This window comes from Rhodotorula graminis (assembly GCF_001329695.1).
Source record: "Rhodotorula graminis WP1 unplaced genomic scaffold RHOBAscaffold_7, whole genome shotgun sequence".
In the NCBI taxonomy this organism is placed as follows: domain Eukaryota; kingdom Fungi; phylum Basidiomycota; class Microbotryomycetes; order Sporidiobolales; family Sporidiobolaceae; genus Rhodotorula; species Rhodotorula graminis.
The window spans coordinates 288,618-310,643 of NW_017264934.1; the positions used below are offsets into that span (position 1 = coordinate 288,618).

At 68.6% G+C, this 22,026-nt stretch overlaps 11 protein-coding genes across 11 annotated transcripts; 6 read left to right on the plus strand and 5 right to left on the minus strand.

The window, feature by feature from the left end:
* Positions 1–18: 18 nt before the first annotated feature.
* On the minus strand, positions 19–2,316 carry RHOBADRAFT_53656 (uncharacterized protein; the record flags this gene model as incomplete). The annotated part of the gene is made up of 1 exon (XM_018416938.1): positions 19–2,316. The coding sequence occupies one exon, from the start codon at positions 2,314–2,316 to the stop codon at positions 73–75; it is 2,244 nt and encodes a 747-aa protein (XP_018270750.1). The 3' UTR covers positions 19–72.
* Positions 2,317–2,425: 109 nt separating this feature from the next.
* Positions 2,426–5,297, plus strand: RHOBADRAFT_53657 (uncharacterized protein; the record flags this gene model as incomplete). Its single annotated transcript, XM_018416939.1, has 8 exons — positions 2,426–2,454; positions 2,531–2,712; positions 2,794–2,961; positions 3,025–3,368; positions 3,442–3,966; positions 4,253–4,319; positions 4,868–5,058; positions 5,166–5,297. 8 exons carry the CDS (start codon positions 2,426–2,428, stop codon positions 5,190–5,192), a joined length of 1,533 nt encoding a protein of 510 aa, XP_018270751.1. The 3' UTR covers positions 5,193–5,297.
* Positions 5,298–6,505: 1,208 nt separating this feature from the next.
* Positions 6,506–6,724, plus strand: RHOBADRAFT_7665 (uncharacterized protein; the record flags this gene model as incomplete). The annotated part of the gene is made up of 1 exon (XM_018419195.1): positions 6,506–6,724. A coding segment is annotated over one exon (219 nt), but the record flags the coding sequence as incomplete, so codon positions are not given.
* Positions 6,725–8,083: 1,359 nt separating this feature from the next.
* Positions 8,084–9,445, minus strand: RHOBADRAFT_36629 (uncharacterized protein; the record flags this gene model as incomplete). The annotated part of the gene is made up of 4 exons (XM_018413372.1): positions 8,084–8,390; positions 8,471–8,878; positions 8,961–9,203; positions 9,272–9,445. 4 exons carry the CDS (start codon positions 9,443–9,445, stop codon positions 8,169–8,171), a joined length of 1,047 nt encoding a protein of 348 aa, XP_018270753.1. The 3' UTR covers positions 8,084–8,168.
* Positions 9,446–10,062: 617 nt separating this feature from the next.
* Positions 10,063–11,531, plus strand: RHOBADRAFT_53660 (uncharacterized protein; the record flags this gene model as incomplete). Its single annotated transcript, XM_018416940.1, has 4 exons — positions 10,063–10,716; positions 10,784–10,957; positions 11,036–11,317; positions 11,409–11,531. Coding segments are annotated over 4 exons (1,232 nt in total), but the record flags the coding sequence as incomplete, so codon positions are not given.
* A 31-nt stretch (positions 11,532–11,562) lies between these two features.
* RHOBADRAFT_53661 (uncharacterized protein) lies at positions 11,563–13,375 on the minus strand (the record flags this gene model as incomplete). Its single annotated transcript, XM_018416941.1, has 7 exons — positions 11,563–11,847; positions 11,991–12,046; positions 12,113–12,336; positions 12,427–12,544; positions 12,623–12,943; positions 13,075–13,200; positions 13,273–13,375. 7 exons carry the CDS (start codon positions 13,373–13,375, stop codon positions 11,629–11,631), a joined length of 1,167 nt encoding a protein of 388 aa, XP_018270755.1. The 3' UTR covers positions 11,563–11,628.
* Positions 13,376–13,855: 480 nt separating this feature from the next.
* On the plus strand, positions 13,856–16,067 carry RHOBADRAFT_53662 (uncharacterized protein; the record flags this gene model as incomplete). Its single annotated transcript, XM_018416942.1, has 5 exons — positions 13,856–14,538; positions 14,603–14,839; positions 14,910–15,030; positions 15,099–15,806; positions 15,902–16,067. 5 exons carry the CDS (start codon positions 13,856–13,858, stop codon positions 15,956–15,958), a joined length of 1,806 nt encoding a protein of 601 aa, XP_018270756.1. The 3' UTR covers positions 15,959–16,067.
* A 301-nt stretch (positions 16,068–16,368) lies between these two features.
* On the plus strand, positions 16,369–17,077 carry RHOBADRAFT_53663 (uncharacterized protein; the record flags this gene model as incomplete). The annotated part of the gene is made up of 3 exons (XM_018416943.1): positions 16,369–16,410; positions 16,491–16,671; positions 16,782–17,077. Coding segments are annotated over 3 exons (518 nt in total), but the record flags the coding sequence as incomplete, so codon positions are not given.
* A 210-nt stretch (positions 17,078–17,287) lies between these two features.
* RHOBADRAFT_53664 (uncharacterized protein) lies at positions 17,288–18,856 on the minus strand (the record flags this gene model as incomplete). The annotated part of the gene is made up of 5 exons (XM_018416944.1): positions 17,288–17,598; positions 17,712–17,961; positions 18,032–18,098; positions 18,169–18,373; positions 18,478–18,856. 5 exons carry the CDS (start codon positions 18,854–18,856, stop codon positions 17,540–17,542), a joined length of 960 nt encoding a protein of 319 aa, XP_018270758.1. The 3' UTR covers positions 17,288–17,539.
* Positions 18,857–18,988: 132 nt separating this feature from the next.
* Positions 18,989–20,440, plus strand: RHOBADRAFT_53665 (uncharacterized protein; the record flags this gene model as incomplete). The annotated part of the gene is made up of 4 exons (XM_018416945.1): positions 18,989–19,137; positions 19,203–19,802; positions 19,870–20,074; positions 20,163–20,440. The coding sequence occupies 4 exons, from the start codon at positions 18,989–18,991 to the stop codon at positions 20,397–20,399; spliced, it is 1,191 nt and encodes a 396-aa protein (XP_018270759.1). The 3' UTR covers positions 20,400–20,440.
* A 96-nt stretch (positions 20,441–20,536) lies between these two features.
* Positions 20,537–21,197, minus strand: RHOBADRAFT_65066 (uncharacterized protein). The gene is made up of 4 exons (XM_018418642.1): positions 21,135–21,197; positions 21,020–21,040; positions 20,893–20,950; positions 20,537–20,758 (listed from the first exon to the last, which is right to left on the minus strand). The coding sequence occupies exons 1-4, from the start codon at positions 21,141–21,143 to the stop codon at positions 20,625–20,627; spliced, it is 222 nt and encodes a 73-aa protein (XP_018270760.1). The 5' UTR covers positions 21,144–21,197; the 3' UTR covers positions 20,537–20,624.
* Between the last annotated feature and the right edge of the window lie 829 nt (positions 21,198–22,026).

Consider the following 22,026-nt stretch of genomic DNA (forward strand, 5'->3'; position numbering starts at 1 on the left):
AGACGCGTTCGAGAGATGCGGCAACGACGGAGAAGTCGAGACGAGCGCGAGGAAGTCCGAGTTGCGACGCCGCTACTGCAGCTCCTCCCAGCGCCTCCTCCTCTCGTCCACCTTGTCCCGGTGCGCCGTGACCAGCCTCGCCGTCCGCTTGTCCTCCCTGAACCCAGTCCATCCGGCGCGCTCGTCGCGAAACTTGCGCTCGAGCGCGTCGTGCACGGCGACGACGAGCTCGCTGTCGCCGCCCGAGAGCTTGTCGAACGCGAAGAGGACCCACCACAGGTCCTTGGACGACGGCGCCGTGCGAGAGCCGAGGAAGGGGAGCGTCGGGTGCGTCGTCGACGAGGGAGCGGGGAGGGCGAGGAAGGTCGCGAGGACGGTGTCGAGCGCGTCGAGGGTGAACGGGTTGGCGCCTGCGCCGCCGCTCGCATCGACAGCAGAACGAGGTGCGCGAGATCGAGAGAGCGCGGCGAGCGGCGAGGCGTCGCGGCGCAAGGCGTGCGCGCGCAGGTGCTCGCCGCGCAGGGTTGTCGGGTTGACGTCGAACGAGGCGCCGCCGCCCGCCGACGAGAAAGGCGCTACGCCGTGGTGCGCGAACGCGTGGTAGAGGGGCGCAAAGTGGTGGACCGAGGGCGAGACGCCGCCGTGCGGGTTCACGCCGAGGTCGCGCACGATGCGCAGCGCGCCGGCGAGGTCGCCGCGGTACGCGAACGCCTTTAGCAGCGCCGTGCACACGCGGTCGTTGAGCTCAGGCGGTTGAACGACGAGCCCTGGTCGCGTCGACGACGGCGGCGAGGCGGCGGCGTCGAGCGGGTCGAGCTCCTGGCGCGGGCGCAGCGAGTCGAGCGCGACGGGAACGCCGGCCTGCATCGCCTCGTACAGGCGCATGGCGTCCTCGAGCAGGCCCCGGCGCGCGAGGACCCACGCCATCGCCGCCCACAGCGCGTCGACGCCCTCGCCCGCCGCCCGGGACGCGAGCGCGTCCTCGAAGGTGCGCCAGGCCGCCGCCGCCGGCGCGCCTCGGCGGTCCTCCTTGCGCATCATCTCGACGACGGTGGCGAGGTCGGGCTCGAGCCCGGCGTCGCCCATGCGCCGCAGGACCTGCTCGAACAGCTCCCACATCTTGGCCCGCCCGGCGACGAACAGGACGGCGTTGTACATGCGCTGCTGCTGCGCCTCGTCGCCGACATCGCGCTCGCCGCGTCGTGTGGGACGCCGACCTCGAGTCGCCGAAGACGAGGCCGAGCCGGGGCCGTGCAGCTTGAGCCAGTACGAGAACAGGTCGAGCGCGTCCTTGACCTCGTGCGCGTGACGGGGCGCGCGCATCGATGCCCCGACAAAGAGGAGGAGCGCGCGCCAGTCCTTGTCGCGCAGGCCTGCGCCGCCGCCGCGGAGCTGCTCCAGGCCGACGTCGGGCTCGTCGCCGTCGACGACGCCCGGACCCCCTGCCGCCGCCGCCGACGACGACGACGTTGCCGCGCCGCCCGGTGCCTGCTGAGCGATGAGCTCGGCGACGACGAGAAGCCGATGCAGGCCGGTGCGGGTACGCGGGCGCGCCGAGGCAAAGACGGCGAACGCGCGCCGCAGCTCGGGGAGCGTGAGGACGACCTTGCGCCGCCCGGCCGCGTCGACAGGCTCGGCGGTCGCGCTCGGCGGGGCCGCGACACGGGAGGCGGTGAAGAAGCCCGAGTCGGTCGGGCGGTCGTCGTGCGGATGCGAGGGCGAGGGCGGTGCGCGTGCCGAGCTCGGGAAGTGCGAATGGGGGAGGGAGGGGAGGTCGTCCGGGTAGCGCAGGACGCGGGCGAGGGCGTACCACGCGGCGTCGGCGTTCCACACGAGGCGCTTGGTGGCCCTGCGGGTGCGGATAGGGCGCGACGAGCGGGTGCGAGTCGGGATGCGCGACGAGAGGGCGAGGCGGAGGTGCGAGAGGAGGAAGTTGCGCTCGCGCGTGAAGAGGGGGAGGTAGGGCGAGACCTGGGTGCGCTCGTTGGGCGGTCGGCGGAGGTTGGCGGGGTTGATTTGGGGCGGCGGTGCGGCGGTCGGCGCTGGAAGGGGGGACAGGTTGGATCGCGACGAGGGGGAGGAGGTGCCCTGGCCCGCCGACGCCTCGCCCGCCTGCCGCTTCTTGCCCTTGTGCTTCTTCGAGGTCGTTGATGGTTGGAGAGGGACGGCGACGAGGTCCTGCCAGTCGGGGAGCGGGTCGTCGAGGGTCGCGCTCGAGGTCGAGGGGCGAGGCGAGGCGAAAGGGTGGGGCCTCGACGAGAAGCTGCAGGTGCACGGGAGGCGCACGAGAGCGCTCTTGAGCCTCGCCAAGCTCATCCAGCAAGGCGTAGTGCTGTGGTGAACGAGGCGGTCGAGGGCTGAGCCAGCTCTGCGGAACCTGGGTCACCTCACTTCATCTCTCTCGCCTCGCTCTCGCTCTGCCAGGATGGCGACACTCCAAGATGCAGTCGCAGCGTGCGTTATAACTTTCTGCATGGTGACCGAATCCGCCCGTGTTGAACTCACCTCTCCCACCTCCCCCCTCCTGCAGTCCACCTCCAGCCAACCCTGACGACATCCTCGCCGGGTTTGATGCCGTCCCACTCTTCATGAAGAGCCTCCCAGAAGAGCTCGGCGGCACCGCCAAGCAGCGCGAGATCAAGGAGGGCGAGACCAACCCGTCCGACACCCTCGCCGCCCTCCAGGCTCTCGCCTACGACGGCGACCCGTCCGGTGCGTCCCCTCGACCTCTCCCTGCCCCTGCCCCTGTCCCTTTCCCGTCCTCGAGCTGACCCTGTCGAGCACCCCCCGCAGAGATCGCCGAGAACTTTCGCAACCAGGGCAACGACCTGTTCAAGCGCCGCAAGTTCCGCGACGCTATTGGCTTCTACACGCGCGCGCTCGACGAGGTCGGCAAGGACCTGTCGATCGAGGAGCGTCGCACCCTGTGGAGCAACCGTGCTGCCGCCAACCTCGAACTCGGTGCGCCGGCCCTTCCTCTCCCTCTCGCCCTCCTCATGTCTGACCCGCTCCTCGACGACGCAGGCAACAACGGCGCGACGCTACGCGACTGCTCGCAAGTCCTCGCGCAGACCAACGCGTCGTACCCGGACCCGCCATCCGACGCATCGCACCGTACGACGATGAAGGCGCTCCTGCGCAGCGCTCGCGCCCTCTCTGCGCTCGACAAGCTCGCCGAGGCGCTCGACGCGTTGAGCCGGCTCGCGCTTCTCGAGAAGGAGCTCGGCGAGGAGGACAAGGACGTTGGCAAGAAGTGGCGCGACGAGGTCGAGAAGAAGGTCGAGGCTCGCAGGAGGCGCGAGGCTGAGAAGGCCGAGAAGGAGCGGAGGAAAACGCTCGGCGATGCGGCGCTCGTCCTCGCCTTGACGGTGCGCCTTCTGTCTCTCTCTCTCTCGATGTCTCTGTCAGGGGCTCTCGGACTGACCGCTCTCGACGTCGCAGCAACGAGGCGTCGTCTTCCCTCGACCAACGGCCAAGAAGGCGCTCTTTGCCAACTGCCCGACCGACGTGACGCCTCCACACTTCGACCCCGACATCATGCCCGTCGCGTCGCTCCCCTCGATCCCTCTCGTCGCGCCGTCGCCCCTGCCCGCCGACTATGCGCCGTGGCAGCCCGCGCCGCCCGAGACGCCGCTCGTCTTCCCCGTCTTCCTCCTCCTGCCGCTCGCGTCGCCGCCGACGCGCGACCTCATCATGGCGTTCCCGGAGCAGGCGACGTTCGGCGACGCGCTCGAGTCGATGGACCAGGACCCGCAGAGCGTGCAGCTGTACCTCGCGACCCGGCGCGGGCGGGTGCTCAAGATTGGGGCCAAGTTGACGCTCGGCAAGGTGTTGGCGGCGGCGGGCAAGGTCAAGGAGGGCGAGCAGGCGGACGGGTGGGAGCTCAAGGAAGGGTGGGCGTTCGAGATGGTGGGCGTGCCCAAGGACGAGCGCGGCGAGGAGTGGATCCAGGGGTGGAAGAAGGAGGTGCAGGCTGGGACTGCCGCCATTCTCTAGAAACGACTTGCGCGCTGCATTTTGCGATGCCGTGCTCGACTGTGCGCCTTGCGCGAAGGATTGACTCTGCCACCATCTCGCGCGAGAGCAGCTGCTTCCACTTGAGTCGGATCCCCACTCGACTCGGCGTTCCCTGACCGCCTCCTGCTCGCTCTCCTCCTCGCACTACCCGACGCGGCTGCACGCTTTCGACCACCAAGCAGAGCAGCCTCCCGGACCAGCTCGAGCAGCAGCCTGTCGACTCGAACGCCGGCAGCCCGACTCGACCTCCCCGCACCACCACCTGCACCGCGTGGTCGCCTTCCTCCAGCCCGTGCTCGTCTGTGAGTCCTCTCAGCATTGCAGGCGCACTGCCAGGACCCCGTCGCTGACTCGTGAAGCCCTGTCGCTGCGCCACAGCGTCGACCAGACCCGCCCTCGTTGCGAACGGCCGAGACTCGCATCGGTTGACTTGGACCCGTGGTCGACTCAACCTCTCTCGTCGCCCTTGGTCCCGTGGGCGCACTCAGCACTCGTCCAGCTCGTCCTTGCGACCACCTCGGCCCCGTCGTCGACTCGAGTACAGTGCTCGCCGTCGAGTCGCACCGCCACCGTCGACCCCGCACTCGTCGACTCGGCGTTCTTCCTGGCCTCGCGCCCTCCTCCCAGCCTCGCCACTCGTCCCTACTCGCCACCATGTTCACCGCCAAGTCGATTCAGCTCCACTGCTAAACGCAGTCACCATCCGCCGTCCCACACCGACCTCGACTCGACCTCCCGAGCCCCGTCGCCACCACCACCACCCGACCACCCACCACGACCTCTCGCCCAACATTGTCCACCACGCCTACCGCACTACGCCCAGCGTACCCCCACTCGAAACCTCTTGCAGGCCTTCGCCAGCCTGTTACGTCCCAGGTCCCTCACCCGCCACCGGTCACGCCTACTCCGTCGCCACCAGCACCGCCTTCGTCCCGCTCTCACGCCCTCTCGTCCTCGCCTGAGAGCCCGAAGCCGTTCAGCACACCCGCACCGACCTCTCGACTAGTCGACCGCACCCGGATCTCGAACCCGAGCCTCGCTGTGCGTCGCCTTGTCCTCGTCCCCTCCCCACTCGGCGCCCGAACAGGTGGCCCCGTGGCCGCTCGTCCCTGATGACCCTCCCACTGACCCTCGATCCCCCACTGCAGACCGCAACGTCTCTCGACCTGCCCTAGCCCCGCTCTCACCTTCGAGCCTCGAGTGCACCGCCTCGTCGAGCGTCATCCTCACCGCCAACCATGCCTCCCTCTCTTCCCACTCCTCCTCGCCCTTCCTCCCGCAACGCGTGCGACGGCCCTCCCCTCTCCGACGCCGCCCGCCTCTACCTCGCCCGCTCGCGCTCCTACACCTCGCAGCAGCGCGACGTCCCCGACGCCAAGCGCTCGCGCCCCGCCGCCGCCGCCGCCGCCGCCATCCCCTCGTCCACCTCGCGCCTGCAGCGCCCGCCCCCGTCGCGCTCGGCGTCGTCGAGCCGCCGCACCGCGTCGGTCAACGACTGGATAGTCGACAGCGGCGTCGCCGACCTGCCCCTTACGCCGGCGCAGCAGTCGTGCCCGTACCCCGTGGGCGACAGCGGTCGTCTCGGCAGCCGCGCAGCCCGCACCGCCGCGTGGTCCGCCGCACCGCCCGAGCCGTCGTTCGGCGCGCACGGCGGCGAGCGCTACGCGACGCCCGAGTCGTCGCCCGAGGGCGCCGACGAGCTCGCTCGCAGCGCGCCGCTCCCGCCCGTTGCGGGGCCCTTGCGTGTTGAGACGCTCCCCGGTCGCTCGGCTTTCGTCAAGCGCGACGACTTGACGGCCAAGGCGCTTGCGCGCGCCGCGTCGCTCTCGTCGTCGTCGTCGTCGTCGGTCGCCGCCGCCGCCTCGACTGGCTTCGAGCGCCCTTGTCGTGAGGCGGCTACGGCATCGGGGCAGCGGCAGCAGCAGCCTGCGGGCGAGAAGGATCGCTTCGTCACCAGCCTCGTTGGTGAGCTCTCCTCGCCGTCGCCGACGACCGCCTTCCCCTGTTGCCCGACCGAGTCACTCACTCTTTCCCCTCCCACCTCCCAGGAGCGTCCGTCCTCGCCATCGAGTCGATCTGGGGCCCGTCGTCGCCCGCGTCGTCGGCATCGCCTGCGCCGTCGTCGCTGAGCGCCGCGTCCAACCCGGGCGTCCTTCCGCTCCAGTGGTTCGTCAAGGAGGTCCTTCGCCGCTCGCGCACCTCGTGCTCGACCCTCCAGCTCGCCCTCTACTACCTGCACAAGTCGCGTCGCGAGATCCGCGACGCCGTCGCTCGCGCCGACGCGAGCCGCACCGAGATCGTCCGCCTCGAGCAGGAGCTCAAGGCGGTCCGGGCCCGTGCGGCGTCGCCGTCGCTCGCCTCGTCGTCGTCGTACCCGTCGCCGCCTCGGTCGCCGTCGGACGAGCTCGACGCCGCGCACGCCGTGCACGCCTCGGCGCTCGCGAGCGAGCTCGGCGAGCGCTTCTCGGAGCTCGTCGAGGCGCAGAACTCGCCCGTCCTGTGCGGTCGCCGCATGTTCCTCGCGGCCCTCATCTCGGCGAGCAAGTACCTCCAGGACCGCAACTACTCGAACCGGGCGTGGGCCAAGATCTCGGGCCTCGCCGTCGGCGAGATCAACAAGAACGAGCGCGCGTTCCTCAAGGTCATCCAGTTCCAGCTCCACCTGCGCGCCGAGGACTTTCAGCGGTGGACCGAGCGCCTCGCGACCCTGTCGCCGTCGCCGTCGCCTCAGCCGTCGCCCGTCGACGCGGCCGCCGCCGAGTCGCTGCGCCAGGGCCTGTCGCGCTCGGCGTCCGAGTACGCCGTCGTCGCCGACTCGGCCGCGTCCCAGCTCGTCGCTGGCGTTCGCGCGCACGGCCCGCTCACGGCAGCAGGCCGCTCGGCGCTCAGCCGGGGCCAGTCGGCCGCAGCCGTGCTCGGCCAGGTCCCGAGCCACCACCACGCGCACTCGCACTCGTCGCACGCCTCGGCGACGGCGTCGACCTCGGCCTCGGACGTTCGTGCCCGCGGCTTCCCCATCGCGCAGCCGATGGCGTACCGCCAGCCTGCGCCCGCCGCCGGCCCCGGCTACGGCGCCGGCGACCTCTCGGACGCCGAGGGCGTCGCTGCGCCGTCGTCCGTCCACTCGGCGTCGTCGTCGATCTCGTCGAGCCTCGGCTCGGCGCCCGGCGAGCCTCGCAAGGTGCGCGCCCTGCCGACGCGGCGTGGCGCGCTCCCTCGTGCGCGTGCCGGCGGCGCTCCGGCGGCGTCGCTCGTGCCGGCGAGCTGGGCATCGGGCAGCGCTGCGTCGTCGCCGATGGACGTCGACGCCGTGCACCATGGCGGCGTCGCTGCGGCGAGGCGCGTCGACGCCGTGTCGGCGCACTGAGGTCGAGGAAGGCGTCTCTGGATCTCGGGTTCCACTCGTCCGCCGTGTCGTCTCTCCCTCCCTCCCTTGTTGCTGCCCTTCCTCCTCGTCGCCGTACTCCCTGTCACCTAGTGCCGTCTGTACGCTCCCCTCTTCTCTACCCCTTGCACAACCCTCTGTACACGCCCGCCCTTGCCTCCTCGTCTCTCCCTCGTCCCTTTCGCCCCCCCTCTCTCTCTCTTTCTGCGTGTCGTTGCAACCAAGGCCTGCGTCGTCGCTTTCCTGCCAGCTTTTGCGTCCGCCTCTGTCGAGAGTGCTTGCTCGTCCTTGCTCGCTCGACAGCTCGCACTCCCGCCCTCGAGCGTGGGCGTACTCGCTTCGACTCGGCGCCCGCTCGCCTTTGGCCCAAGAGTTTGAAAATGTGGGAACACAGCGAGCACGAGCCTGTTCTGCTACCTGCGCGGCTCCAAGATCGAGAGGGAGAGCCGTGAAGCCGACTTTGAGAAGGTCGAGAAGGGGTTCGAGCGCGAGGAGCCCGCTTTCTGCGCAAGCTAAGGCCGCTCGCGACGAGTGTGACACCGTCGCAGGAGAGCCGGCACGTCGCGCCGACAGGGAAGCAGGAGACCGAGCGGCCTCTGCGACAGATAAGAGCAGACTCGGACTCGCACTTTCTCGCGTTGCTCGAGACGGCGCACATGCATGACGAGGCGGAACGCCAACGATGCTGAACGATCGAGTGATACAAATATCTACTGCTGTGAGAGCTCCCGCGCTCGGCCCTCCTCCTGCTCCTGTCCCGCTCGAGCTACTCGACAACAACCTCGAGGAGCCAGGCGTCCTTGAGACGCTCGTTCTGTGCGTTCAGGCCGCCCTGGAGGATGACGGTATTGCCGCCGGCGTGTGCCGAGGCGAGCCAACCACGAGCCTCGGGCGTCTCGCTCGAGGTGAATGAGAGCGCGAGGGGAGCCCACGAGTACGACGACGGCGACGCCGAGTCGAGCAGGAGGGCCCAGGCGTCCGAATGAAACTGCGAGAGGAACCAGAGTCAGTGAACGCTCAAGACGAGTCGACCAGGGATCGGGAAGGAAGAAAGAGAGCGAGACGCACGAAGCCTGCGCCGTCGTGACCGAGCTCTGCCGGCGCCCCCTCGCGCTCGCCCATCGACATGACGGCGACGACCTTCTTGCCCTCCCACTCGAGCGACCCATCGAGCCCGACGAGCGACTGAACCGACCGCTTCGCTGGACCCTCGCCGCCGCCCTCGACGCCCGCCTCGACCGACGTCCAAGTCCCGCTCGCCGGGTCAAACACGTCGAGGCCGTCGAGCTCGCGCCCGGCAAAGCCGCCAAAGCGCACAAGCTTGCCCGTGCTCGGTAGCGCGGCGAGAACCGTGCCGCCACGGCCGGGCTCGGGCGCGTCGGCGAGGCGCGACCAGGTGAGGGTCGCGAGGTCGAGCGCGTGCAGCTGCGCGAGGCGGCCCGAGGCGGGGCAGCCGGCGTGCAGGTAGGGCGTGTTCTGCGAGGCATGACGACGACGATCGAGTCAATGTCGGACTCGGAGCGAGAGGGACAGTGGCGCGAAGGAAGATGAAACGAACCTCGAGCGCTGCCATCGTGTGGAAGCTCCTCGGCTCGGGGAGGTCGCCCGTCGTTCTGAGCTCCTCCCACGTTCCTGCGCCGGGCGAGAGGGCCCAGATGGCGGCGTTGTCGGCGAGCTGGTCCATGGCCTTGCCGCCACGCCCGCCCCAAGAGTAGATCTTGCCGCCGCACGCGACGAACGTGGCGCCGACACGTGACGCTGGCCAGCTCGAGTCGGTCGCGGACGCGGTGAGCGTGCTCGTCTTGCCGTCTGGAGGGTGAGGAAGGCGTCAGTCTCTCGTGCGCTCGATTTCGAAATGAACGAGAGGACGAAAGACGCACCGGCGAGGTTGAGCAGCGTGACGGCGGCATCGACGGGCGTGCGAGGCTTGAGCTCTCCTCCAAAGACGAAGGCTCGGTCGCCGTGGACGGCAAGGCCGTGCGACGAGCGCTGGAGGCAGTCGTGCGAGCCAAGGGAGCGCCAGCGGGCGGCGAGGGTCGGCATCGTTGCGCGCCTGGACGACAAGCTGAGGGTCGGCTGAGAGAGCAGATCGGGCCGGCTCAAGCGAGAGTTGGAGCGCGACAGCGGTAGAGGACGAAGGGAGACAGCGGCGAGCGAGGCAAGCAGACGATTGGGTGCGAGGACCGCTGCGGCCACGTCGTTGCCGGCTCCGCAGCGGCCCGGTTGGCAAGGCTGCTCCTCCCACAGCGGCTCACGTTCACAGAGCAGTGCGGACTCGTACGCGCACAGCTTGCGTGCGAGCCTGCACCGCCGCACAAGCCTCGGCGGCGCCCCGCCGGCGTGCCGCGCGACAGACAACGTTGGCTCGCTCTACCGAGCCTGGAGAATGGTGCTCGTTCCCGCACCTTCTTCACCGAGGCCTTGGGCCCGGTCGTGGGACTCAACTCGCTGAGCTCGCAGGGCGCAGCGAGGCGACTCGGCCGCGTCTTGCTCCGACTGCTCTCCGCTCCTCCTCCTCCTCCTCTCCTCGCTCGACACCAACCCTCGACCCTCGCCTGCACCGAGCACTGCCAGCCTCGCCTGCCGCACACCGCACCAACTCGCCACCGACCTCGCGCCGATCAACCCTCAGCAGCGCCCAGCTTCCCCCCGCCGCCGCTCCCCCGCCGCCAGCCATGACCACCGCGCCTGCCGCCGAGCCCCTCGTCGCCTGCCCGTACACGGCGGGAGGCTGCCCGCTCTTCCAGACGTACGACGTCGACCCGAACCAGCGTTGCGCCGGCTCGTGCTCGCCCGCCCCACCGCCTCCTCCGCCTCCTCCCGCCCACGCCTACTCGCTCGAGTCCACCTCGACCTCGACAAAGCGCTCTGCGCCCTCGTACCTGACGGCCGAGGACGCAGCGTTCCTCAGCGAGCTGGCGGGCGGCGTCGGCGGGTCGGTCTCGTCGGCGCTCGCCAACGACGAGTCGTCTTGGGCCGACTACCTCGACTTTGGCATCTCGCCGAACGCGCTCGAGGTGCCCTACCTCGGCCCAGTGCCCGAGCCGTCGTCGTCGATGCCGTCGCCGCCGCTCGACGTCCTCCCGCCGCTGTCGCCCCAGCTGTGGGACCTCGAGGACCTCATCTCGCGCGCCGGGCCCGGCGCCAAGCGCGTCCGCACGACGCCGCCACCAGTCGTTCCTGTGCCTGTCGCCCTCAAGTACCCGCACACGGACGTCCAGGTCGACAAGCCGTCGCCGCCGCCGCCGCCGTCGCAAGGCCCGGCTGCCGGCTCCCCCACGTCGACCGACGAGGAGGAGAGCGAGGTCGTCACGGTGCGCCCACCTTTCCCTTTAACTCCTTCACCGTACGCGTGACTGACTCTCGGTCCTCCCCCTGCAGCCGTTCATCTCCAAGCTGTCGTACCTTCTCCAACATCCCGAGTTCGAGCCGTGGGTCCGGTGGGACTCGTCGGGCCAGTACCTCCTCGTCGCGCACACCAAGCCGCACCTCCTCCAGATCCTCGAGCGCTTCTTCCGCCACACGGTGACGAGCAGCTTTATCCGCCAACTCAACGTGCGTCCCCCTCTTTCTCTCTCTCTCTCCTCCCCTCCTGCGCGTCCCGGCCGCTCAACCTGCTCCTTCCGCTCGCAGATCTACGGCTTCCGCCGTGCCTCGACCGCCCAGCTCCTCAACATCCTCGACTCGACCTCGTTCGCGTCGTGCGTCACGCTCCCGGACGGCACGCTCGAGACGTTCTCGGCGGCCGACTACTCGGCGTTCGGCAACCCGCTCTTCTGGCGCTCGGTGCCCGGTGGCCCGCCGTGCCGCCTCGGGGCCCTCAAGCCCATCACCAAGGAGCGCGGGCCCCGCAACCGCAACAAGAAGGCGCAGGCGGCAGCGGCGGTGGCGCCGCCGCCACCGCCGGCGACAGCGGTGAGCGAGGAGGGCGGTAGAGCAAGCGGGTCGAGCAGCGTCGGGAAGCAGGCGAGGAGCGGCCTCGTGACCCCCGCCGAGTCACCCTGAGCTGAGCTCGGCGCTGTACCAGTCCTCGCGAGGCGGGCCTCTCGTCCCTCGCCATATCCGCTTTGCCTAGATCTTGCAGCTTCCTTCTCTAGTGCACTTGAGTCTTTGTCGTTCTCTCTCTATCCCTCTCTCGAGACGCAGCCTGAAAGGCGAGAGACACAGAGAGATACCGGGTTGCAGAGAGCGCGAGAGGGTTCTTTGTCCTCGTCGAGACGCGGCGCTCAGGCCCTGCCGAAAGGCTTCGGGCCCGGCAGCACGTCGATAGTCCCCTGCGACGGGAGGAGCATGTTCGACGGCTGGTGCTTCGACGGCGGCAAGCTCGAGTCGGTTCCGCAGAAGTTGTGCGGGAAGCCGTGCTCGAACTGCTGGACGCTGTCGATCTTGTCGACCTGGGCGTCCGTGAGCTTGATCGAGAGCGACTGGATGTTGTCGTGGAGGTGCTGTAGCGCGACGAGGGGGAGGGGGAGAGATCAGAGGCCGGCGACGAGCGAGACGAGGGTCGAGCGCGAGGAGAGGGCCACGAGGGAGGAGAGGCAGGCAAGGGAGGGGAGAGAGAGAGGAGAGAGAGACAGAGAGGACGCACCTCGACCTTGCGACCGCCGACGATCGGGAAGACGTGAGGCGTCTTGGCCATGAGGTCTGCAGGGACGAGCGTGTCAGTCTCGGGTTCGGGGCGAGCGACAGGGAGGAGAACCGACGACGTACAGGCAAGAGCGACGGCCGTGACCGACTCGATGCCGTGCTCGGCGGCGACCTCGGCGAGGCACTCGGCGTACTTGATCTCGAGGTCCGAGCGCTCGTTGCCACCGCGACGCAGCTGCTCGCCCGCAGCGGCGCGCTCGTCGAGCTGCTTCTGCGTCAGGAGCCGGCCCGAGGCGATGGCGTCCCAGGGAGCGAGGGCGAGGCCGAACTGGCGGCACATGGGGATGCTGCGGGAGGGAGGACGGCGAGGAGACGAGGTTGGTCAGTTGAACGTCCTTCGAGCGCGCAGGGCCGCCAAAGAGGGAGCGAGGACGCACATGTCGCGCTCAAAGTCTCGGACCATGACGTTCCACTTGCCCTGGTAGATGACAAAGGGCGTCTTGCCGTGGTCGAGCGCGTACTGGTTGGCGGCCGCGACGACCCAGGCCGGCGTGTCTGTCGGTCGTGGGGCGTCGAACGAGTTAGTTGCCTCGTCGCACGACGAGTACGAGAAGAGGAGGGAGCAGGGCGCACCCGAGACGCCCAAGTACAGGACCTTGCCGGCCTCGACGAGCATGTGCAGGCTGTCCATCATCTCCTTGATCGAGGTGGTCCAGTCCCACCAGTGGACGTACAGGATGTCGATAAAGTCGACCTGGAGCTTCTTGAGGCTGTCGCGGACCGACATGTGGAGCGAGCGCTTGTTGTTGCCGCCGTACTGGACGACCTGGTTGCGGTCGAGGTCGGGCGAGTACGTCTTGTAGTTGGTGGTGAACTTGGTCGCGATGACGACGCGGTCGCGCACGTTCCTCGAGGCCATCCACTCGCCGATCCACGTCTCGCTCTCCTCGTTCTCTGCGAGTGAAAGAGGGAGGGAGGGAGGGAGGAAGCAGGGGAGGACGGGGACCCGAGGTCGTCAGTTCTGGTCGACTCGCACAGACAAGAGGGAAGGTGCGAGGACGGCACAGAGCGGAAGGAGGACGGACGATAGTTGTTGGCCGTGTCGATCATGTTGCCGCCGGCCTCGAGGAAGGCGTCGAGGAGCTTGAAGCTCTGCTCCTTGGTCATGCTGCCCATGAACTCCTCCCACGCCTCACCGATCGACATGGCGCCTGTGGACAAAGAGGCCTGGTCAGCTCACAGGCTGGTGAGGGTGATGAGGGAGAGAGAGAGGGCGGACGCACCTAGCTGAAGAGGCGAGACGCGCAGGCCGCAGTGCGGCCCGAGGACGCGGTAGCGGCCAAGCGGGGTGCGAGGCTCGGGAGCGGGAGCGAAGAGCTTGTTCATGGTTGCGGGAGGTGAGGAGAAGAGAGGCAAGAGGCGAGGGACGGAGGTCGAGGTGGGGAACGAGGTCGAGCGGTGGAGGTGGAGGTCGACCAGGCCGGCAGCTTGGCCGAGTCTCCACGCGGCCGCCAGCGTCCTTGCGCACGGCCGAGGAGGCAGGGCACGCCGAGCCCAGGGCCCCGGTGCAGCAGCGTAACTTAGCCTGCTCGAGACCGGTCGACGGACGGTGATGACAACGTCACGGCCGCGAGCGTATACGACAGCGAGGAGGCCCCGATCGCAGGTGCGCTCGCGTGCGGACTGAGCCATGGCTCATCGGGGAGCACTGGGCCAGCAGCAATGGCGCCGCGTGAGCGAGAGGAGGAGAGCCGAGCTGCGATCGCTCGAAGCAGTGAGCCGGCCGCCGACGCAAGCTCTCGCTCTCCACCACCACTGCTACCGCCCGCTCCTGCTGAGCGGTCAAGCCTGCAACCGCCGACTCGAATGCTCGGTCGACAAGCCGCGACGCGCTGGTCCGCCGCCGCCTTGCCCTCACCTCGCCTCGTCGCCCCCTCGCCGCCCTCCTCGATCCGCACGCGGCTCGCCAGCACCACCGCCAAGCCGCGATCGAAGGCGACGAGGCGGCTGCGCACAGTCGGTACAGTCGGGCTCGGCGTCGCCGGCGTCCTCGCGTGGGACAAGCAGTTCAACGCCGACGCCATCTCGCGCAGCCTGCGCACCTCGCTCTTTGGCATCACGCTCGCCGCCGACTTCAAGCTCAACTTTGACACGAGCCAGCCCGACAAGATCGACGCCCTCCACGAGCGCACCGCCCGTCGCCTCGGCGCCCTCATCGACACCAACAAAGGCTTGTACATCAAGTTGGGACAGGCGCTCGCCATCCAGGCCGCCATCCTCCCCAAGCCGTACCGCGACGCCCTCGGCAGCGTGTTCGACTCGGCGCCCAACATCCCCTGGACCGAGGTCGTGAGCGTCTTCAAGGGCGAGTTCGGCGTCGAGCCCGAGGACGCGTTCGAGTACATCGACCGCCAGCCGCTCGCGTCGGCCTCGATCGCCCAGGTCCACCGCGCGCGCCTCAAGCCTGTCGACGGGCGACCATGGCGCGACGGCGAGGGCTGGGTCGCTGTCAAGATTCGCAGGGAGGCGATCCCGAAGCAGATGGAGGCGTGCGTACCTCTTTCCCTCGTCCCTCAGCGACGTTGACTGACACCTCCTCCTCCTCTCTTGCAGCGACCTGTTCTGCTATCGAGCGCTCCTGTGGACGTACGAGCGCCTGTTCGACATGCCCGTTGCCTTCATCAGCCAGTACGTCTCGGAGCAGATGCGCAAGGAGGTCAACCTCAAGACCGAGGCGACCAACGCCGAGCGCACCGCACGATACCTCGCCGACGAGCCTCGACTGCGGGATCGAGTCGCTGTGCCAAAGGTCAACTGGCAGTGGACGGGCGAGAGCGTCATGACCGCCGAGTGCGTCCCCTCTCCTCTCCTGTCCTTCCTCTCGCTCTCGTGCAGCCCTGACCATGTCGAGCGCACGCAGCTTTGTCGACGCCTGTCGCCTCACCGACAAGGAGCGCATCGCCGCCGCCGGCTTCTCGCTCAAGCAGGTCATGGACACGGCGACCGAGGCGTTCTCGGCCATGGTGTTCCGGTGGGGCTGGGTGCGTCTCTCTTTCACTTCTCGAGGTGCCTCGGGCGAAAACTCACGACCCTCATCTCGCGCCCGCAGGTGCACTCGGACCCGCATCCGGGCAACATCCTCGTTCGCGCCAACCCGAAGCACCCGTCGCAGCCGCAAGTCGTCCTCATCGACCACGGCCTGTACGTCGAGATGTCCGAGGAGTTCCGCCACCAGTACTGCCTCCTGTGGCGCAGCCTGTTTGTCGGCGACGTCAAGACGATCGAGGATATCGCCGTCGCGTGGGGCATCCGGCGCCAGAACAGCGACATCTTTGCGTCGCTCACGCTCCTGCGCCCGCACCGCCTGCGCAAGAAGCCGCCGCCCGAGGAGCAGACGCCCGAGGAGCGCAAGAGCGCCGCCATTGCGCGTCAAGAGCAGCAGGCCGGCCTCAAGGACCGCATCAAGACGATGCTCGAGAGCGAGGAGCTCATCCCGCGCCCGCTCATCTTCATCACCCGCGCGATGAGGATGATGCAGGGCAACAACCAGGCGGTCGGCTCGCCGTCAAACCGCATCAACATCTTTGCGGCCGGCGCGGCAGACGGCCTCGCGCTGTCGACGCCGGAGCACTCGCAGTCGCTGCGCGTGCTCGGCCTGCGCGCCTACACGGTCGAGAAGCTGCGCCTCGTCATCTTCCGCGTCGTCCTCGTCTTTGTCGACGTCGGGTTCGTCCTCACGAGGATGCGCGCGTGGGTCCAGGAGCGCATGGGCAACAAGGGCGAGCGCATGGAGGACTTGCTCGAGAAGCAGGTGACGGTGCGTCCCTCTTTCTCTCCCTCGTCCCTCTTCTCTCTCTTCCTCTGCGTACCGCTCAAGGCGGTGAATGTGACACTGACTCGTCGCACCTGCAGGAAATGGCGCGCTCAGAGTTCGGCGTCGAGCTCGACGACAAGGCGTTCGCCGGTTGATCCCCTCCCTCCCCTTCCTCCTCCTCTCTCCCCCTCTCTCTCTCGCGCACACATATACCTCTATAGACCCCCTTGTTGTCCCTCTCCTGTAACGAAGCAGCTCGTTGCGCTCGCACGTCGCCCTCGCTAGCGAAGAAGATCGTCGTCGCTCGCTCGAGCCTCTTCTTCTTCCTCCTCGATGAGAAGCGGTTTTCTCTCCGGCTCGAGCGAGGGGGATCTGCAGACAGAGTGTGGGGTGTGCGCGTCCGAGGCTAAACGGACGGCGCTTCTCGAGAGAGGGGTGGCGAGGCCGGGCGGACAATCATGACGCGCTCGAGCTCCCCACCATCGCTCATCGAGGAGCCGAACGACGGCGTGGTCGCTGTTCCGGCTCACTTCCTGCTTGCTCTGCACCAGCCTCAGCTACTCACAAGAAAGCCCGCACCCCAAACCCAGCACACGTCCACCACACAGTGCGTCTCGCCCTCGTCCTCCTCGTCCCCACTTCCCTCTTCCTCTCGCCCGGCTCACGCTCTCCCTCTCGCCCTCGCAGCCCCACCACCTCACACACCCACACCTCTCGAATCTCACCATGTCCGGCGGCATCCTCGACTCGATCAAGAGCGTCGTGAGCGACGTCGCATACCCGAACCGCGAGAGCGAGACGGGCCGGGACGACCACGACGCGGCGGTTGGCGCGACGGCGAGCCACGATGCGCCCGAGGGCCTCATGGGTGCGTCTTCTGTCTCTTCCCCTCAGTTTGCGTGCGACGAGCGCAGGGCGCTCGGGCAAGCTGCTGCACCCCGGGGGAAGACGCTGACCCGCCCCCTTCTCCTCGCACAGACGCGCTGCACGGCGACGCCGGCGTCAAGACGATCCGCACGCACGGCAACATTGGCGAGGGCAGCGGGACGGGCCTGCAGAAGAAGGCCGTCAACCACCAGGAGGAGATGGCCGAGCGGTCGCGCCTGCGCAACGAGGGCCTGTTCGAGTCGCACGTCAAGCACGACAAGCTCGTCAACATGAGCGACGAGCACCGCGCTGTCGCCGACGGCAGCAGGATGTTTGGCAACGAGGACGAGGGCTCGTCGGCGTCGGCGGCGGCGGCCGACTCGGCGGACGGCGAGAGGCTCGTCTGAGCGAGCGCTTCAGGGCGTCGCGCGAGGAGATGTAGCATAACGGCATCGTCAATGCAGTACCGTACATACCGCTCTCGGGCCCGGCGACTGAGAGAGAGCGTCGGCCGAGCGAGCGAGAGCTAGTCTGCGTCCTCGAGCGAGAAGCGGTCGCGCGCGCTTTGACCTCCTCCGCTGTCAACCTCTCTCGCGCTTCTCTCGCAGGGCGTTCGTGACCGGGGTCGTGCATGATGCTCGACTGTATAGCTGTGCGAGGGGCTAGAGGAGGAGAGGTGCGAGGACGACAACAAGGGGGGAGCAGGAAGGGGGAGAGCAGAGGACGAGACAAAGGAGAGGGCGAGGGACGAGAACGTGCTGCGACGAGGAGGTACAGGGGACACGACTTGTGCGAGGTGGTCGAGAATGCGAGGGATGGTGGCGAGGAGGGCAGGGGAGGCGAGAGGGCGAGAAGGCGAGGGACGTGCGCTACATCCGACCGGCCTTGCGCAGGAAGAAGAGCACGCCGGCGAGAACGCCGCCGACATCTGCAGGTCCGCGCAAGGGTCAGACTATTTGTCGAAGCGGTCGAAGGGAAGGCGAGGAGGATCGGCGGAAGGAGAGAGGAAGAGAGAGGGGGAGAGAGAGAGCATGGACGCACGGCCCGCCGAGTCGGTCATGCCGCCCCTCCTCCACAAGCCGTTGTACACGTCCCACGCAAAAATGCCCGAGACGCACAGCCACGCCGGGACGGGCACGACGAAGAAGAGGAGGAACGTCGTGCGCGGGAACGCGCACGCGAAAAAGGAAATGGCGCCGTACGTTGCGCCGCTCGCGCCGTGCGCGGCGTAGAACGGGTTCTTGGTCACAAAGTGGTTGACGACGAGGGAGAACGCCGAGGCGGTGACGCCCTGTGCGCGCGCGAGAGGGAGTGTCAGTGCCGCTCGAGGAGAAGGGGAAGAGGCGAGGGTGAGGACGCACGGCAAAGAGGTACAGGCCGAGGAACGCAGTGTTGCCGAGGATGGCCATGACGGCGGGCGCCATGAAGCTGTGGGTCGTGGCGAGTCAGTGCCACGTCGTCGAGGAGAGGAGGAGAGGGAGGGGAAGGAGGGACGCACTAAAGCGAGAGCATGTTGACGAGGATGTGGCCCGTCCCCTCGTGCGAGAAGGCCGACGTGACGAGCGTCCACACGCGGCCGCTCGTGATGTTCTGCCACGAGACGGTAAAGTTGCGCTGGAGGAACTTGAGCCACGAGGCGTCGCGGAACCGGAGCGCGAGCTCGTTGCCGTACTGCCACGCGCCGTACACGCCGACGTTGACCGCTGCGCGAGAGGTTCGCAAGGAGAATGTCAGTCGAGGCACAGGATAATCGATGAGGAACCTGGGCGACCGAGGGAGAAGGAGGAGGAGAGGAGGACGGGCGCACCGATGAGGCCGTAGACGAGATATTGCCCGGGGACCGCGTCGATCCTGTCGCGCCAGCTGGGGTCTCGGCGCCGACCGTACGAGCTTCCACCGCCTCCTCGGCCGTAGTAAGGGCGGATGCCGCGGAGGAGAGCCGACGAGGAGAAGGTGCGCTGCGACGAGGGTGGAGCGGCGCTGGCCGGGCGGAAGGCGTGGCGGAGGGCGAGGAAGGGTTCGGATGGCCGGACGAGGGTCGCAGGGCGGTACGAAGGGGTGAAGGTGGCGAGCGAGTGTCGGCGAGCGAGGTGGGTCGGGGTGAAGAAGGGCGGCGGGTGGACGGCTGGTCGGCTGAGCCGGACGAGCAGAGTCCTGGCCAGACTGCTGGCACCTGGGAACGCCATCTTGTGGTAGTGCGCGAGGTGAGAGAGCGTCAACCTCGGACGACGAGAGATGAAGCCAGGCTCGAGGTGGTCGACCTCGCCCACGCGTCTAGCTGCAGGCGGGCCTTGCGGTGCTCGTACTGCTCCGGGCTAATGCTCTCGACCTCTCGAGCGAGCGCGCACCTCGCATCGCTGCGTCGCCTCGCCCGCCGCCCCGAGTTGCGAGCTGCCGCCATCTACCTCGTCGTTCAGCCTGCAACAGCGGTCCTCGCGGCTCTGGTGGGCAGCACCAGCGAGTACAGGTCCGTCCTTGCCACCCGCTCTCGTCTCGGCGCGAACCCCTGGCTCACCTCGCTCGCACCCGCAGGTTCCCCCACCCGCTCGTCGCGACCCTCCTGCACCTCGCCCTCGCCCTCGCTGCCCTCGTTGCCGCCTCTCTCGCCGCCAAGGTATTGCGGCATCGTCGACACGTCCCGCCGCCCCGGCCGACCCTCGTCTCGAGCGCCCTCGACTCGCTCGCTTCGATCCTCCCTTCCCGCCCTCTCTCCTCTCCCGAGCCATCCGCCTCGTGCTCCTCCCGCGCCTTCCTCGCCGCCCTCTCCTCGACGCTCACCGCACTCGCCGAGCTGCGCGCCCACCGCACCCTCGACCCCGCCGTCTTTGCCGCCGTGCGCCTCGCGCCCCTCGTCCTCGCCCCACTCGTCGCGCTCGTGCCCCTCCCGCCGCCCATCGTCCCGCGGTCGCTCGGGCCCGCACGACGAGCTGAGGCCGGCGCGGCGCTCGTGTGCGGGATCGTGCTCGGAGCGGGGAGAGGCGTCGCGCTCGAGGGTTGGTGGGACGCCGGGGTGGTCGCGCTCGCGTGGGCGGTGGGCGCACTCGGCTGGGTGCTGTGCCTCTCGACCGCCGGGATAGAGCGAGCTGAGGTCGCTGAAGGCTTCGAGGAGGACGGGCTCACCCATCGGCGACGGTACGTCCCAGCCTCCCTCACCTTCTCCTAAGACGTCGCCTCGCGCTCACCCGCCGTCCTCCAGCAGGTCCTCCTCCCACCCAAGCCTCCTCGTACACCTCCTACTCTCTCTCCTCTTCCTCTTCATCCCGACCCTCCTCTCGCCCGAGCTCGCCAACATCCGCCGCTCGCGCCACCACACCTTCTTCCTCGAGCCGGGCTTCTGGGCGCGAGAGACGGCCGCCGCGCTCGTGTCGCTCGCCGGCCTCTCGGCGTTCTGGCACCTCGCGTCGGTGCGCACCACTCTTCCTTTTCCCTCTCCCTCCCCCTCGCACTCGTACTCGGCGGCGCACTGACCCACCGGCCCCGCTCGTCCCGCAGACGCTCGACCCGCTCCCGACTCTCGCCCTCGTCGCCCTCAAGGACCGCCTCGTCGTCCCTTGCGCGTTCAACGCCCTCCTCGGGAACCCGCTCGACGGCCTCGAGCGCGGCAGGGCGCGACTGAGCGAGCGGCAGCAGGTGGTGGCGCTTGGGCTGCTCGGTGCATGGGCGGTCGTGCGGGCTCTCGGGGAGCGGGAGTGGGAAGACGGACGAGGTGGGAGGCGCAAGAAGCGGTAGACGGTAAGGGGCGCTGTGTCCATTGTTCCTTTCCCTCTGCGCGAGCGAGAGGCGAGGAAGAGACATGCCTCGACCAGCGAGAGACGCAAACTCGCAGCGCACGCCTCTCTCTGCTCGTGCGCTTCTCTCGACGAACTCTCGTGAGACAAGACGTCGTTGCGATGCTCGACAGCGTCCAGCGCTGCGTAGGCCCCTCGCTCGCTCCCGCCGTCCTCCGAGCGCGCGCTATGCGACGACGACCTCGCCGCTGATGACCTCCTTGCCCGTCTTCTTGATCTTGGCGAGGATGTCGTCGTACGGGACGGTCGTCTTGACGATGACCTGCTGCGTGTCGAGCGAGACGTCGTACGACGAGACGCCTGAGGTGGGCGAGGGGAGGGGGAAAGGAGGACGGGCGTGTCAGCCGACTTGCTCTCACAGAGCACGAGCTCGTCGTGCTGCTTTCACCGCAGACGAGACCGTGCACAGTCGAGGGAGCTGAGGGCCGACGCACCCTCGGTCTTCTTGAGGACGCGCTCGATGGCGCCCGAGCACCCGCCGCAGGTCATCTTCTGCAGGGCTCGATCGGGTCAGGTCGCGTCCTTTGAGAGTGCAGTGTGGGAGAGAGGGAGTGGACGCACGACGTTGAACTTGTAGGTCGACTGCCCGAGGTGGGGGAGCGAGCGATGAGGACGAGGAGGAGGGAGAGGTGAGTGAGGGTGAGGGGGCTGGGGCGAGAGGGTGAGGGGGACGCACGTCGGCCATGGTGTGCAGGTGTGCGTGTGCTTGGACTGGTTCGAGCGAGAGAGTGAGCGGGACGAGGGAAACCAGAGGCGAGTCGGCTCAATCAGCCTCGGTTGTCCTCGTCGCACTCACCAGCTCAGCCCCCGGCTGGCTAGCCTGCACCTTGCCTGTGCTGGCAACACGCTCTGCGCACTCGCTCGACCGCGACCCGACTCGCAGCTTGATTCCCCGAGCTGTCGTCCTCGTTGGTCCCGCCCACCTCGTCCCCTCGTCAGGTGCGCCCGCATCCTCTCGTACGCTGAGAACAGCCTCGCGCACTTGGCCATACGCATCCATCTGACCCGCCCCTCCGCCACAGCCGCCTAGCGAGGCGCAGCGCAAGCCTGACCTCGTCCTTCCTCTCCTCGACCTCCCGCCGCAGTCCAGCACGCCCTTCCTTCCGCCAACCACCTGTTCCGCACGTCCTGGACACTCTCTCCTCGCCCAAGGTGTCGCAGCAGCGGCTACCGTGTCGGAGCGAGTCGTTCCTCGGGCGGCAAGGACCGCGAGCCGGCGTCGCGCAGACGGGGCGAGGTGGACGACGCAGCGCGAGGCCGGCCGGGCGCTCTCTCGCCGAGACGGCGGGACGCAGCGTCGCCTTACTGACGGTGCTGACGAGTCGAGCGGCCAAGATGTGCCACACGGGCGGTCCAGCGTCGAGCGAGCGAGGTTCGCGAGCAGGTCGAGCAGGTCGAGCAAGGTTCGGGCGGCGCGAGGACCCTTGTACGTCGCCTCTTGCAGCACTTCCTTTCCTCTTGTGTCGCACGGCGCGAGAGAGAGAGCTGCGAGCTCGAGAGAGCGGCGCTATGCGCAGGTTTCGCCTTCGTCCACCAGCACCTCGCGCGCCCTGGCGCAGCGCCTGTCG